This window comes from Penicillium cosmopolitanum (genome assembly GCF_028827165.1).
Source record: "Penicillium cosmopolitanum strain IBT 29677 chromosome Unknown utg000005l:1.0-4006212.0:1.0-4009387.0, whole genome shotgun sequence".
Lineage (NCBI taxonomy): Eukaryota > Fungi > Ascomycota > Eurotiomycetes > Eurotiales > Aspergillaceae > Penicillium > Penicillium cosmopolitanum.
In genome coordinates, this window is record NW_026622675.1 from 1436480 (window position 1) to 1449883 (window position 13404).

Here is a 13404-nt window from a genome sequence, read left to right on the forward strand (position 1 = left end):
CAGCACAGCTGGAGATGATCAAGTCCATGCAGAAATAATTTTTTGATAGATTCAGCACTGTCAGGTTAGCGGCTCAGGAGCCCATGCTAGACTGTCTATTGTTGCGTTCTTTGCACAGCTTTAGCTTTATGAACATTGCGCGAATATTGTCCATATAATGGGACATCTTGAAGATGAAGATGAAGTGATTTATTGATGCTCATTGGATTGTTTCGGTGCGATAAAATGTAGTATCTTGCGCCAGCCATGCTGGATTTGGGGGGTATCATAAAGAACTTAAAAGAAATATCGTTTCGCCCGATGCTTTTCCTCGAGAAGCGCGGATAATTAACCTATCCCATTCCTCAATCAATCGACCTGCATTTTCTCCGAATCTCCATTAGACTGAGAGCCGTCCACGGACTTCTGATCCAAATCCGCCACAAATTCCCGGGCAGCCGCCCAGAGCTCCGCCTCTTTATCCTTGCCAACAGTATCCTTCCGACTATTCAACCAACTAACATCCAGAGGATTGGAAGGTCCAGCCGCAGCTACGGGCCCAGTGCCGGGATTGGGACCACCAGCTCCGCCGGCAGCTGTCGCATCCGTTCGTTGAGGGGTATCAGGACCCAAGACAGAAGCTTCTTCTAGCGCGTAGAGCTGCCTGCGTAGTCGTACATCGATGGAGGATAGTAGAGCGAAGTATTTTGAGGTGGCCTCTTTGAATTGTGTTTTGTGGGATTCGAGGGAGGCGGGTCCTGGTGAGGAGGAGTCTGAGTCTGGGGTTGCATTTGTGAGGGCCTGGATGGCTAGACCGGCGGAATTAATGAGTTGCGCGACATCCTGATGTTTGGTTAGTAGGGAAGATCGAAGATAGTACTACTTCTAGAGGTGTTCTTACCTTGTCGATGTCATTGAGTTGGCGAATTCGGTCCGCGGAGGTGAAGGTTTGCGGGGGAGGTAGTTCGTCCGCCATTATGTGGTATGTTGAAAGATTGAACAGCTAGGTTTCGTCGACAGAGTTGATCGATTATCCTGAAAAGTTGCCCCGAGGTATCAAGACTCAAGAACGACGATCGCCAGAGCTCTGGAGGTTCAAGTTCCATCTTCTTCTTCTCCGCCTGTTTGCTGCCGCGATCACGTGTAATCCCAGAAAGGGCTGATTCAGCGGCCGCGCCAACTTCAACAGTATCAAATTCCATCGCAGGTCGCGATCTCCTATATTCGACTCCTCTCGACGCCTTCTTGCCGTGATTATATTTGGGCCAGCATATCGGCACCAGCGTCTTCGCCGAAGAAATTGCCATGTCCGCGCCCGGCGGTGCCCCCAGTCCCGCGCCGCGTAGCGGCAGCATGGGACCTGGCGCAAATGGAGGCAATATGCCCATGTCCCAACAGCCTTTGTCTGGCACTCCGGTGCAGCATGCGCCTACACCAGGCCCGCCTCCGCCGCAGAGTGGTGCAATGTCACAACAGAATCTGAATCAAATCGTGAGTACTTCTTTTACTCTCTTATCTTGAGCACCTTGTTTCTCCCGCAATTCCCCTCCTGAGAAGCTTCGAGTTGGCTTAAAAGTCCGGGTCCTGTATCTTCACTTCCATCTTTGTTTCCCTTGCAAGTGTATTGTAACTTGAAATGGTCATGGTGTCCAATTGGCCATGTGTCCTTGCTGTGGGTGTATTGTTTCTGCATTGCGTTTTCTTGAACCTGAAATGTATGGCGAATGGCTTCATTGCGCGAAGTGAGAGAGAGAGCATCGGAAAAAATGCCTCAATTGTTCAAATAATGCTGCCATTATTTGACTGAGATTGAGTGCTTCGCTCTCTCACCACCAAGCGGGAATCATTCTGCTTCCCTGCCTTTTCTCACTTTGCCATTTCCCAATTCACTGCTTCACATCTGCACCTCTCCAACCCTACATCCAACCCATTCTACCTTCTCTCTTCTTTGAACCATCTTGATCTTCGATCTACACACCATGCCTTCCGGGGGTGTCTCCCAGCGGAGCCGCCGAAAACCGGCCAAAAAACGCTCGGATGGGCCTCGTCAGTCAGTCAGGCTGAGGCTGCCAGCTCCTCCGGCTGGTTCTTCAGAAAGACCTGACCGAAACCTGCCCACTGCACCTTCGCCTCCTAGGCAACAGACGATTCCCTCCCTGATTACTTCATACATGATTGATAAACCCGATGGACCTTCTATTGTCGGTCTTGTCGTGCTTGTTTTTCGCTTTCGAAGATTCGCAGTCTAACTCTCGAGGTGATCTTAGGTTATCGATTATCTGGCCAAGAAGGGCTACAGCCGGACTGAGGCCATGCTTCGCATGGAGTCTGCGAATCAAGAGATTGATGGCAGACCCTTGCCTCCACTTGGAGAAGATGCCCGGCCCAAGTTCAAGCAGGGGTTTGATTTGCTTAAAACATGGGTCGAGGAGAACCTAGACCTCTACAAGGTATGAATGAGACGCCCCTGAAGCATTATAATTTCATCGTTTGTACTGATTATTCCCTAGCCCGAGTTGCGCCGCGTTCTGTGGCCTCTCTTCGTTTACTCATTCCTGAACATGGTTACCTCATTTTACCCTCAGGATGCGAAGCAGTTCTTTGAATCGAACAAGAACATGTTTCTCCCAGAACACACGGATGACATTCGTGTCTTCGAACCCATTAGTCTGCCGGAACACGTCCAAGATAATTCGACAGCGAAACTCTACCGCACTAACAAGTACCGCGTGGTATTAAGTAACCCGGCTTACACTAACCTTCTTCAATTCTTGGAAAGCAAGGAGAAGGAGGGTGGCTCAGTGATGAATGCCATCCTGAGTAGCTACTGCGTTATTAAGACGATGGACCGCGCTGCTGATGATCGGTTCAGTTTTGCTGCCATGCTCGGCCAAATTGGAGCTGGTCAGAGCTTCCCTTCCGAAGATGAGGGTATTCCTGGCCATCACCCTGGTTCAGCTTATACAGGTGATAATCCAGCCATGGCCGGAACCCTGCCCAGGTTGAGACTGGGAAAAATGCCAATGGAGCAGACTATGGAAGAGGATGTCCGTGCAGAATTGGCCGACGAGGATGTTAAGATACCTCCTCCTGCTGGGAAAAACACTTTCACGCAGGAATTTGACCAGATGATCAAGAAAGAGGAAGAAGAGGAAGCTCCTACGCGCGCTGATATTCCATTCCCACCCTCTACTGCTCGAGATGTAGCTATGGAGGTTATGAAGGTCAAAGAGAATCGGGATCGTTACAAACTGGATGGTCGCACTGGTGGCGTTGGACCGGGTATCAGTGTGTGCATGTTCACTTTCCACAACACCTATGACGGGTTAGTTTCATGTGGCGGCTTCTTTTCACGAATTTGATCTTACTGACACTCTCACAGAATCAATTGCATCGACTTCTCCGATGACAATATGCTTGTCGCAGCTGGATTCGCCCAGTCTTATATTCGCATTTGGAGTCTGGATGGCAAGAACATCGAAGCCGCATACCCGGAATTAGATGATATGCCCCCAGCCAACTCTCGACGACTCATTGGCCATTCAGGTCCTGTCTATGCCGTCTCTTTCGCTCCCTCTACCCCCAGAAATGAAGCTGCTACCGGGGACGACTACGTGCCCACAAATGTTCGCTGGCTCCTGTCCTCTTCCGCAGACAAAACAGTCCGCTTGTGGTCCCTCGATACTTGGCAATGCATGGTCGTGTACAAGGGCCATGACCGTCCCGTTTGGGACATTCGCTGGGGACCCTTTGGTCATTATTTCGTGACCGCAGGCAACGATCGGACCGCCCGCCTCTGGGTTACTGATCACATCCGCCAGCAGCGTATCTTTGCCGGCCATGACCAAGATGTCGATGTTGTCTGCTTCCACCCCAACTCCGCCTATGTATTCACCGCCAGCTCCGACCACACTGTCCGCATGTGGGCTGTCACAACCGGTAACGCCGTTCGCATGTTCACCGGCCACACCGGCAACATTACGTCCATGGAATGCAGCCGTGACGGAAAGTATCTCGCATCTGCGGATGACCAAGGATCAATTTTCCTATGGGATCTGGCACCAGGTCGCCTGCTGAAACGCATGCGCGGCCACGGAAAGGGCGGCATCTGGTCTATGAGCTGGAGCGTGGAGTCGAATGTTTTGGTCTCTGCCGGTGCCGATGGAACGGTCCGTGTATGGGACGTCGCCGCACCCCAAGATCCCGGACGTGTGATCGGCGAGGAGGCGCTGGCACCAAGCTTGATGCCGGAAATGCCGCGACCAGTGCGCCCGGACAAAGCAAGAAGAAGAAGGGCAAAGATGTTGTTGTCACGCCAGATCAGATCAGCGCTTTCCCGACCAAAAAGAGTCCAGTGTACAAGGTCAAGTTCACCAATATGAACTTGGTTGTTGCCGGTGGGGCCTATCTTCCTTAGATGGCGGCGGTGTATTTTCCTGGTAACTTCGGATGATCAGATTACTTACTTATCATCAACGGCGCAAATACCCCTGGTTTTTCTTCAATCATTCAAGTTTTTTTCTTACTCTATTCCAGAATCTCTTCGACGTCATTGTTCTCTGATGAAAATTAAAATCTGATGGCGTTTGGGATCGGGGTGCTGGTACCTGGGGTTGAGAGGATGGTAGCTTTCAACTTTTACTTGCTTTGTTTTGTTTTGAGGGATTGTATTTCTATTTCATGTCCCAAAGTCTTCCTCTCCCGGGCCTTCCAAGTTGTAGGCCAAGTTTTGTCTCGGCTTAATCAAATTTGACATGACGATAATGATCTTCTACTCCAAATGCCCGTAGAACTGGTTCAAAGACACCTCCGAGTCCAAACCCGGAGTAGCTGATATACAAACTATATTGATATCTAATGTGGCCATGCATTGGCTTCACCTGAGCACGTTTATGATATGAATATTCTCACCACAGGTCAACTTTACCCAACAAGAGACCTCGAGATCCAAATATTATTTTAACACACCGTGCTTTTCCGGCGTACCGTCGCTCTTCTTCATAGCAGCGGCTGCCTGCATATCTGCCACCTTCGGAGGAAGCACCAGCGCACTACGATCATTCCGCTTATAAAAGTCCACCAACACCTGGGCCGTTTTGGCCGGTTGGTCTTCATGGAGGAAATGGCCCGCTTCAGGGAAAACCTGAAGTTGATATTTACCTACAGTTCCGCAAAACCAGTCCAATTAGCAAAAAAGTGGGTTTGGAACAGCGGAAATTAGCAAAGAAATCAATCGTACCTTGCATCTGTCCTATCATCAGTTCTTTATCCAATCGATCAGTTCCAGCTAGTAGTAACAGCTTGCCACCTCGTGAATCGAGGAACTTTCCGCTGAGACCGATGAACCAATTCTCCCAAAAGGGTTTTGTTGCGGAGAGGTTGGTGCGCCACACCCATGGGCGGGTGGGGTCGGTAGGTTCGCTTTCTTCATATATCAAGGACGGAACTGATGCCCGCGCTGAGGCTGAATTGCGAATCATACGAGAACGGGTGCTAGAGAATTGATTAGTCCTGATGATTTAAAAGACGAGAGTTAGATGATCACATACTGCCATTCGATTCCCGATGCTAATGAAAGGAATCGGGTTGGGCGCGTAGAGAGGTACATTTCCATACTTTGGAGGGCATCCAGGGCGGAACCTGTGAAAACGGTTAGAAATCAATCCTCAAGTTCAAAGTCAATTCAATGGTGATTTACCCTCGACAACATCCAGGACAGCATAGGCTAGCACCTTGCTGCCTAAATCGCCTTGCTTTGCTAGATCGGTGATAACCGCGCCCCCAAGACTATGACCCACTAGAACGATATCGGGCAGATTCTCCCAGCCCATCTTCGCTTGGGTCTGGCGAATGACATATAGAAGGTCTCGGCTTAAAGTTTCAAGACTTAGGTCGAGCTCAACCTCACTTTCCGATTCGGCGTGAGCTGCCGCTGCGAGAGACGGATTTTTGGCCTCGAGGGGCTTTGAATGTGATGTCATCGTTGTTTGTCCGTGACCTCGCGCATCGAGGGAGAGAAATCCTGCCTTGGGGAGGATTTTCTGAATCTCGCTGATGCAGGAGGCGAATGTCAATCCGGATGAGCCTGCGCCATGGTGCAGAACAAAGAGAGGTCCTGATCCCGTTGGAGGTGTTAGGTAGGCATGATGGGTGATGTGAATTTGGTCGAGCTGCTCGGGAAAGAACAGCTCCTGGGCGAAGAAGTCTGACCAATTGGATGATTGGGAGTGACTGGAGAATGGTTAGTGCTTTCATATCTTGTATATTGTAAATGTCTCTCGACTAGGCGGAGGCGGACAACCTTGAGCTGGTTCGGGCAAAGAGATGTCGCGTGGGCGATGGCATGAGGGTGCCCGTCGAAGAAACGGAGGATGCGGAAGAGGCATCCTCCTCTGGAATCCCTTCGGGATTAGTTATTGAGTCGAACATTGGGGCCTCTGCAGGCAGCTTGGCCAGTTTGGACTTGGCGAAGGATTTCTGGAACTCGCTCATGGGGTTGGCGTTGCGGTTGCGGGTGGGGACACGGCGGATCCGTTGATTGAGGGGCAAAGTGAAGGCCAAATCAATGTTGATGTCAAACGTCCGGGAGATCGGAGATCGTAAGTTCAAGTTTGCTCATTCGATTACTCGGTGTTCTCACCGCTAGCACCTCCTTGCCCCCCAAAGTGTTGGTATATAAGGCAATTTGCAGTAACATGCGGGCATTGCTGTGATTTGCTGTGGATGAAGACATCCCGCTGACTAAGAGGGGCATAATGACATTCAAGTTGCCATTAGATCCCCAAAGGTATACAATACAATAATATCATTCGGAAAGTAGAGTTTAGCTAAATTCTAGACGCTTGTAGATACCAGTCATTGAATATTGCCTTCCCCTCAACGCTGGATTCAATCATGGGGCTGATTGAAAGTCAGTTCATGAGAGGAATCTAAGCATCGAATGCCCAAATTGAAGCATTCCTGACAGATATCAAGATAACGACAAAGGTCGCACGTGTAGGTGGCACTGTTGGAGATAATGTTTCGCATGCACGCATCACAAGGTCTAAATTTGTCGGACTCGGCTTTAGGACGTTCCTTGGTAGGTATAGCTTCCACAACATCATCGTAAGGCTCTTTAGCCCATTGATGGACCATTTTGATGATGCGATGAATTTCGCTTTTTGCTGCCCACCAGGACAAAGTTCGACCCAAGCCATCTTTGTGGTTGGCATCAATTTTTGACAAAGCAATTAGCATATCCACCGCTTCAATATGGCCTTGTCCAGCAGCATAGAAAAGTGGTGTTCGGCTGTATCTATCTCGAAACTCAGCGTTGTTGCTTGAGTATCGAGGAGGGCCATCATGACCACCATATGGCATTGATAAAGACAACATGTCCAGATGTTTCGTGGCCAATTCTCTCTCCATGCCTTCCTCAAGAAGCAGCTTCATCACCTCGGCATTTCCATTCACTGAAGCATAGTGCAATGGAGTAATTCCAACTATGTCTTTAGCTGCGAGGTGGTCCGCACCTCTCTCAAGAAGAAGTCGGGTAACCTGGGTATGACCTCCATATGATGCAAAATGTAGTGGTGTGATTCCACTTTTTGAGGGAATTGTGAGATCAGCACCTTTTTCGAGAAGCAATCTGGCAACCTCAGAATGTCCGTTTTCTGCGGCGTAGTGTAGCGCTGCCTGTCCGATTTTATCTGGGACTGCGATATCCACACCTTTCTCAAGAATTAACTTGACCATCTCATGATGACCCCTCGATGCAGCCAAGCAGAGGGGTGTAGTTCCATCATGAGCGGCAGTTGTAAGATTTGCGCCATATTCAAGAAGCAGATTTACTACCTCAATATGGCCTTGCTGACAGGCAGTACTGGCTGGTGTCCAGCCACGAGAAATTGGAATTTAGAATCTGCCCCTTTTTCTAGGAGGAGCTTCACTATTCCAGTGTGGCCGTTGAAAGAAGCTGAATTGAGCGGTGTCCAACCATCGTTCTTGGAATCGTGATATCGGCACCATTTTCTATCAGTAACCCACCACCTCAGAATGTCCGTAAAATGAAGCTGCATTGAGAGGCGTCCAGCCCCAACGATTTTGGCACGCAATATCAGCACCACTTTCTAGTAGCAACCTTACTACCTCCACGTGGCCGTTAGATGATGCCCCGTTGAGGGGCATGCTTCCATAATCATCTGGGACCATGACATCCACAACTTGCGCAAGCAGAAGTCTAACGATTTCCAAGTCTCGCTTTTCGCAAGCTGCAAAGAGATGACTGTCCTTCGTAGCTTTTATCATTGATATAGTTGAGCTTGGCCTGATTGAGAAGAAGCTTGACTAAATTTTCAAGTCCAAGCCAGACTGCATAAAACAGCGGGCCGGTTGTCTCGATTCTGGATGTCGTGTCAAGGCTCTCAGAGTCCATTTTCTTCGATTCGAACCATCTTTTCCATTGAAACCAACTGGGGTTATCTACATCAAAAAGTCTATTGATGAGATCCAACAGATCGGGATCGTTCATGCCACCAACAGTGGCATGATGGTGCCACGAATCCGCTGCGTAATCTTGGAATGAGCTGAGGACTTGGTCTTTCTCGGCATCAGAAGTTCCATGCCAGATTTTTTGACAGTTCACAAAGCGAAGACACTTCTTAGCAAGTCTCGTGCTCTCCGCATCTTCGGTGGAAATTGTGAACAACGTGTTGATTTGCGTAGGGATATTGCGAAGCAAGTACTCCTTCACTGAGAAATGCGCCAAGTTCACTGTCCTCAACCCAGCATCGTGATCTCCTTCTGGGCCTCTGATTTTGAGAAGAGATCCGCAAATTTCCAGTATCTCGGTATCAGTATAGTCCTCATCAATGCTGTCCGGCAGATCATCCAACAAGAGCTCGTCACAGTCGTCTTGATCTAAGACTGCAGCAGAAGTCTCAATGACTGTCAGTGGTCGCAGACTAAATGCGGCCCAACGAAGCAAGGAGAAGGCTCTGCTTCGATCTTCCTCTGGAAGCTGTGATATTTTGGTCCAGTTCCGCTCGTACAAGGTCTCGAGCCCAGCCGGTGTAGCATCAATAGCTTCTTCGAGTCGCTTTTGACTTTTTCCACTGCGTAACGTGTTTTGTTGCAGCTTGATCCACAGAAACTGACCATTACAGCGATCTGCAAGTCGCTGGGTAGTTTCTTCTCTTGTTGCGGCTGTTTTCTTCGGTAGCCTTTCGCTAACAATGCTTCGAGAGTAGGATAGTATATCATTCTCGTTATCTTCGGGCGTGATTCTATATTCCTGAATAGGGTCATGGGCACGGTCATTTGATAGAAAATGCCGAATCTGAGGTTCATCGCGGCTAACAATCAGGATTCGTGTAGAAGTGCCTGTGGTCGCCTGCCTCAATGTCTCTAAGAAACGGGCGGTGGAGTCACTAGTATTGACTACTGAGTGAGCTTCACTTATGCAGTCGCATTCATCTAGGCCGTCCAAGATAAGTGTGCATCCAGGATTAGTTGATACTACCTCCTGTAGAAGATTTACAACTTCTCCACGCGTTGTCCGTTCCCCTCGGGTAGTTTCCCATACATCACGAATGGATTCAAATACACCCGAGTGAGATATCAGCTGAGACAGCCAGGACCTTATAGCAATGAAAGGATTCCCTCGACTTTCAAAGCTGGACGAAAAGAAGAAGTGGGCGATTGGCATATCCATAGCAGATAGGTGTTCAACTATCTTCGCACAGAGGATGGACTTGCCAAATCCTGCCGGGCCGTTTACCCAGAGAAGCTTGGTGCGCCTTGATGGAAAATCGGGAGACGACCAGTTGGTAGACCAAGAGCGATCTAGGATTCACTCACAGGAGCCTAACACTTCTTTCGACGTATAATTCGTAAAGATCATTCGCGGAGTGACCACCCATCAGCCACGTTCTCAATTCTCGTATTGTCTCCTCTAGTACAATAATTAGTTAGGTTAAATATCAAAATCTACTAGATGGACTCGCCTTCGATCTCCGATCTCCTTTTCTATTCTTTCCATCACACTTCTGAATTCACCTAGCCAAAGCACTTGATCTAGATCGTCATGTCAGTCCAGTTTTCAATACAGTAGCCAGGATTCAACAACTTTACATACTGTCTTTTTCTCCTTTTGATACAGCATCTTTCTCCGCATCTGTAAGGACGAAGCTATGAAGATCATCCACCAGCGTCGAAAGCTGCGTCACCTGTGTAATCCTTTTTGCTTTTTTTCTCAAGGCCCAGCTTAGCTTCTGTCGTTTCGATTCTGGAGAGTCGTTGGAGTGAGCCTTGTTTCCGAATATTTGGATTTTACCGATTCTCCTTTCTGGCTCTATTATAGATATCCGAGAAAATCGATCTTCCGAGCCGTTGCTGCAGATTCTTTGATGGTTAGAAGAAGTGTTTGAATATTTGATAGCGTTCGCGGTTCATCAAGAAGCTTGTTATGGTTACTCGACAAGTGGCCCTGTTCGAAGCCGACCGCCTGACCCCATCTTTCTAGACGAATTTTGTGTGTTTCGAATTGGGCAGCCAAGGAGCGCGACTAATTTCCAAAGTCTTTCCACGAGTCAATTTTGTCGACGAGTTCCAAGCAAGTGTTGAAAAGACCGGCTAGTCCTATTAGTCCAACTGCGAAACTGACTGGCTCCATGCTTGTGTCAACTATCAAATATCAAATACTTTGACTGATGGAGAGTGAATTCAGGGATTGAAGACTTGCTGGCGTGAGAATTGGCCTCGGCTGACTGCGGGGTATCATTGCGTGAGGACAGAAGGCCTAAAGAGGCTGTGTTTCGAGTTGTGCTATTACATTTAACTAGTACCACACCCTGGCTTCTAGAGGATTCAAATATTGTATCATCTCGATAATATCATTGAATAGATACGGGTAGATATTCAACATGCCAACTCAACGTTACTCTCAAGGTATAGTTAGTGTTACCATGGAGTTGGTACCACGGTACCAGGGTTGAGTGCATGACGTCACATCTTATCGCGCCGATCATGGTTCGTTCCTTGAGTTCCGTGGATTTGTACAAGTACAGCAGCAGGAATTGCTCGCTTGCTTCTTCTTTTCTATCTCTCTCTTTGTCTCTGTTTATTCCTCCCATTTTTCACAAGTCATATCGCAGTCTATCAGCGAGAATGGTCTCCCTATGGGGCGCGAAGAGAGGCGATTCTGATCGATCACAGTCGCAGGAGCACAATGACAATGACGATGATGAACAAAACCAAACCCACCACCAGGAACCAACCGAACAGACGCGCCTACTTCCACGGGATGACAGTAATAACTTCCTGAGTCCAGATGATCCCGCGGTATGTACAGCTCTGCAGAAATGTTAGGAAGTGAAGCTAAGATTCCCAGGTCTCCCCCTACAACTTATGGAGCGTGCGCGCTTTGCGAGCCCTCTCCCTCTTCGCGCTTGGCATCAGCTTTGTCTGGTGGACTTTCCTCCTGGTGTCGATATTCGTCAGTCCGCCGCTCATACACACTCGCGGATCGGGCTTCTTCGCCTTCTCTTACACAACTCTCGCTGTTGGATACCTCGTGCTCGGTCTGCTGTTCTTCACGGTACCTTCTAAGCAAATGACCATATGGGGTCTTATCCTTTCCCTCCTCCTCTTGGTCAACATGATCATTATCGTGTCTGTCCCACATATCCGTCGAGAAGAAGGCGGAGTTGGAATCGCTTCCGTCGTCTGGGCTACGGTGATCTCTTTGTATCAGGTTGTACAGAACAGAACTGTTACATGGGGCAAGCGCGAGGAAGAAGAACGATTGACTGGGCGTGAAGAGACACGGCGATCGCTGCGGGAATGGCTCGCCGTACTAATCGAAATGATCTTCTTGGTCGTTATGGGTCTTGCCGTCGTCCTCTTCACCGCAACCCTGATTCTACGTGCCCGGGATGCATCGCTAGCACCCCAAGGAGAGCTTTATAGTGTTTACGGGGGCCTTTACAAAGTTCACCTCAACTGTGTTGGTAATCGCACAGCTGAAGATCCAGATCAGCCTACCATATTACTCGAGGGTGGTGGTGGTCCCGTCGAACATAGCCTGCAGCCATTCATCGATGACGCGTACCAAAGCGGCGTCATCAATCGATATTGTTACTGGGACCGACCGGGAATGGCATGGTCAGAGAATGCACCGTCCCCGCACTCTGCGGGGATGTCAGTGGATGTTCTTTCAGAGGCACTGGCTCTCGCCGATGAATCTGGACCCTGGGTCGTTGTTTCCGCTGGCGTCGGCAGCCTCTACTCTCGTCTCTTTGCCAGCCGGCATTTGCTCGAGGTGAACGGGATCTTCCTCATTGACCCGCTGCACGAGGCATATCTTGATTCTATCGGCCGACCAGGTCGGGGATTTCTCCTGTGGCTTCGTGGCATCATTTCCCCCTTGGGACTTGATCGTCTTGCAGGTGCTATTATTCGCGGTCGTACCAGAGAGGACAGAGTTATTGGGAGATCTGCTTATCAAACTGGCAAGTTCATCAAGGCGAAGCTACAGGAAAATCTAGTTGCGGTCACCATGACTGCGGCTGAGGTTCAATCTGCTCGCCATATCCAGATGGGGGAGACTCCACTGGTTGTCGTCAGTTCGGGTCAGAAGGTGAAAAGGGATCCTCTTTGGGCTGAGTGCCAGGAGGATCTTTCTCACATAACCAATAATCTTGTCTCTTGGGATGTGGTTCATGACGCACCCCATGAAGTGTGGAGTAGTGGCGAAGGCCGGCAAGTATTGGAGAAGCGCTTAAGAGAGATTGTCGAAGCTAGTCGAGCACACAAATGAGCCATTTCCTCTTCCCCAGCGTGGGTTTCTATTTGATGAATTTGATCATCTTCAAATACCATCTAGTTTTGTACAATTACTTTGATATTGTTGGATATCCACACTTATTTTCTGCTAAACACATGTTTTCCATTGGTCTGATATATGGCTACTTCCAAGGTTTTCGGTCTCCTAGGTTTTCGGTCTCCTAGGTTTTCGGTCTCTACACTTTTTCCGTTATTACTCCTAGTATAACTTGCCCCCGCGGCCACCTGGGCATGGATCAATGTTGATTACTGCAAATCTTTCAATGGAGTGATAGTTTCAAAGTTCATCATGTCCGAGTCGCCAATATTTAAATATTTCAACCTCATCTTTATGCCTAAAAAATCATGTAACCCGCTTCCATTCATAATGCTGATTTAGTCATGCCCGGCTAAATCAGAAAAGCAAATCGCAAGTCTTCATCAAACCCCCCAAGAGATGCGAGAAATAGAAAGACCGCCAGCCCATCCCGCCTGCCATGATCCATAACACCCCATACTACCCATTGACTCCCAACACCATCCATCGTAGGTCCATCTCGAACTATAATAAAGAAAGGATTATGGCGCATTACTCCTCAAATCGAATCGAACGGGTCTGTC

General features: G+C 48.8%; 6 protein-coding genes across 6 annotated transcripts; 2 read left to right on the forward strand and 4 right to left on the reverse strand.

Annotated features, from left to right (window-relative positions):
* Nucleotides 1-348: 348 nt before the first annotated feature.
* On the reverse strand, nt 349-955 carry N7509_003582 (mediator of RNA polymerase II transcription subunit 11; the record flags this gene model as incomplete). The annotated part of the gene is made up of 2 exons (XM_056628219.1): nt 349-822; nt 881-955. 2 exons carry the CDS (start codon nt 953-955, stop codon nt 349-351), a joined length of 549 nt encoding a protein of 182 aa, XP_056490953.1.
* A 329-nt stretch (nt 956-1284) lies between these two features.
* On the forward strand, nt 1285-4396 carry N7509_003583 (putative transcription initiation factor TFIID subunit; the record flags this gene model as incomplete). The annotated part of the gene is given in 5 exon segments (XM_056628220.1): nt 1285-1470; nt 2247-2429; nt 2490-3304; nt 3362-4188; nt 4203-4396. 5 exon segments carry the CDS (start codon nt 1285-1287, stop codon nt 4394-4396), a joined length of 2205 nt encoding a protein of 734 aa, XP_056490954.1.
* Nucleotides 4397-4948: 552 nt separating this feature from the next.
* Nucleotides 4949-6471, reverse strand: ppe1 (putative ribosomal protein/carboxylic ester hydrolase (Ppe1); the record flags this gene model as incomplete). The annotated part of the gene is made up of 5 exons (XM_056628221.1): nt 4949-5139; nt 5219-5472; nt 5529-5619; nt 5678-6210; nt 6278-6471. Coding segments are annotated over 5 exons (1263 nt in total), but the record flags the coding sequence as incomplete, so codon positions are not given.
* Nucleotides 6472-6867: 396 nt separating this feature from the next.
* N7509_003585 (uncharacterized protein) lies at nt 6868-7716 on the reverse strand (the record flags this gene model as incomplete). The annotated part of the gene is made up of 1 exon (XM_056628222.1): nt 6868-7716. The coding sequence occupies one exon, from the start codon at nt 7714-7716 to the stop codon at nt 6868-6870; it is 849 nt and encodes a 282-aa protein (XP_056490956.1).
* Nucleotides 7717-8200: 484 nt separating this feature from the next.
* On the reverse strand, nt 8201-9673 carry N7509_003586 (uncharacterized protein; the record flags this gene model as incomplete). The annotated part of the gene is made up of 1 exon (XM_056628223.1): nt 8201-9673. One exon carries the CDS (start codon nt 9671-9673, stop codon nt 8201-8203), a length of 1473 nt encoding a protein of 490 aa, XP_056490957.1.
* A 1454-nt stretch (nt 9674-11127) lies between these two features.
* N7509_003587 (DUF2417 domain-containing alpha/beta hydrolase) lies at nt 11128-12778 on the forward strand (the record flags this gene model as incomplete). The annotated part of the gene is made up of 2 exons (XM_056628224.1): nt 11128-11301; nt 11351-12778. The coding sequence occupies 2 exons, from the start codon at nt 11128-11130 to the stop codon at nt 12776-12778; spliced, it is 1602 nt and encodes a 533-aa protein (XP_056490958.1).
* Nucleotides 12779-13404: the final 626 nt, after the last annotated feature.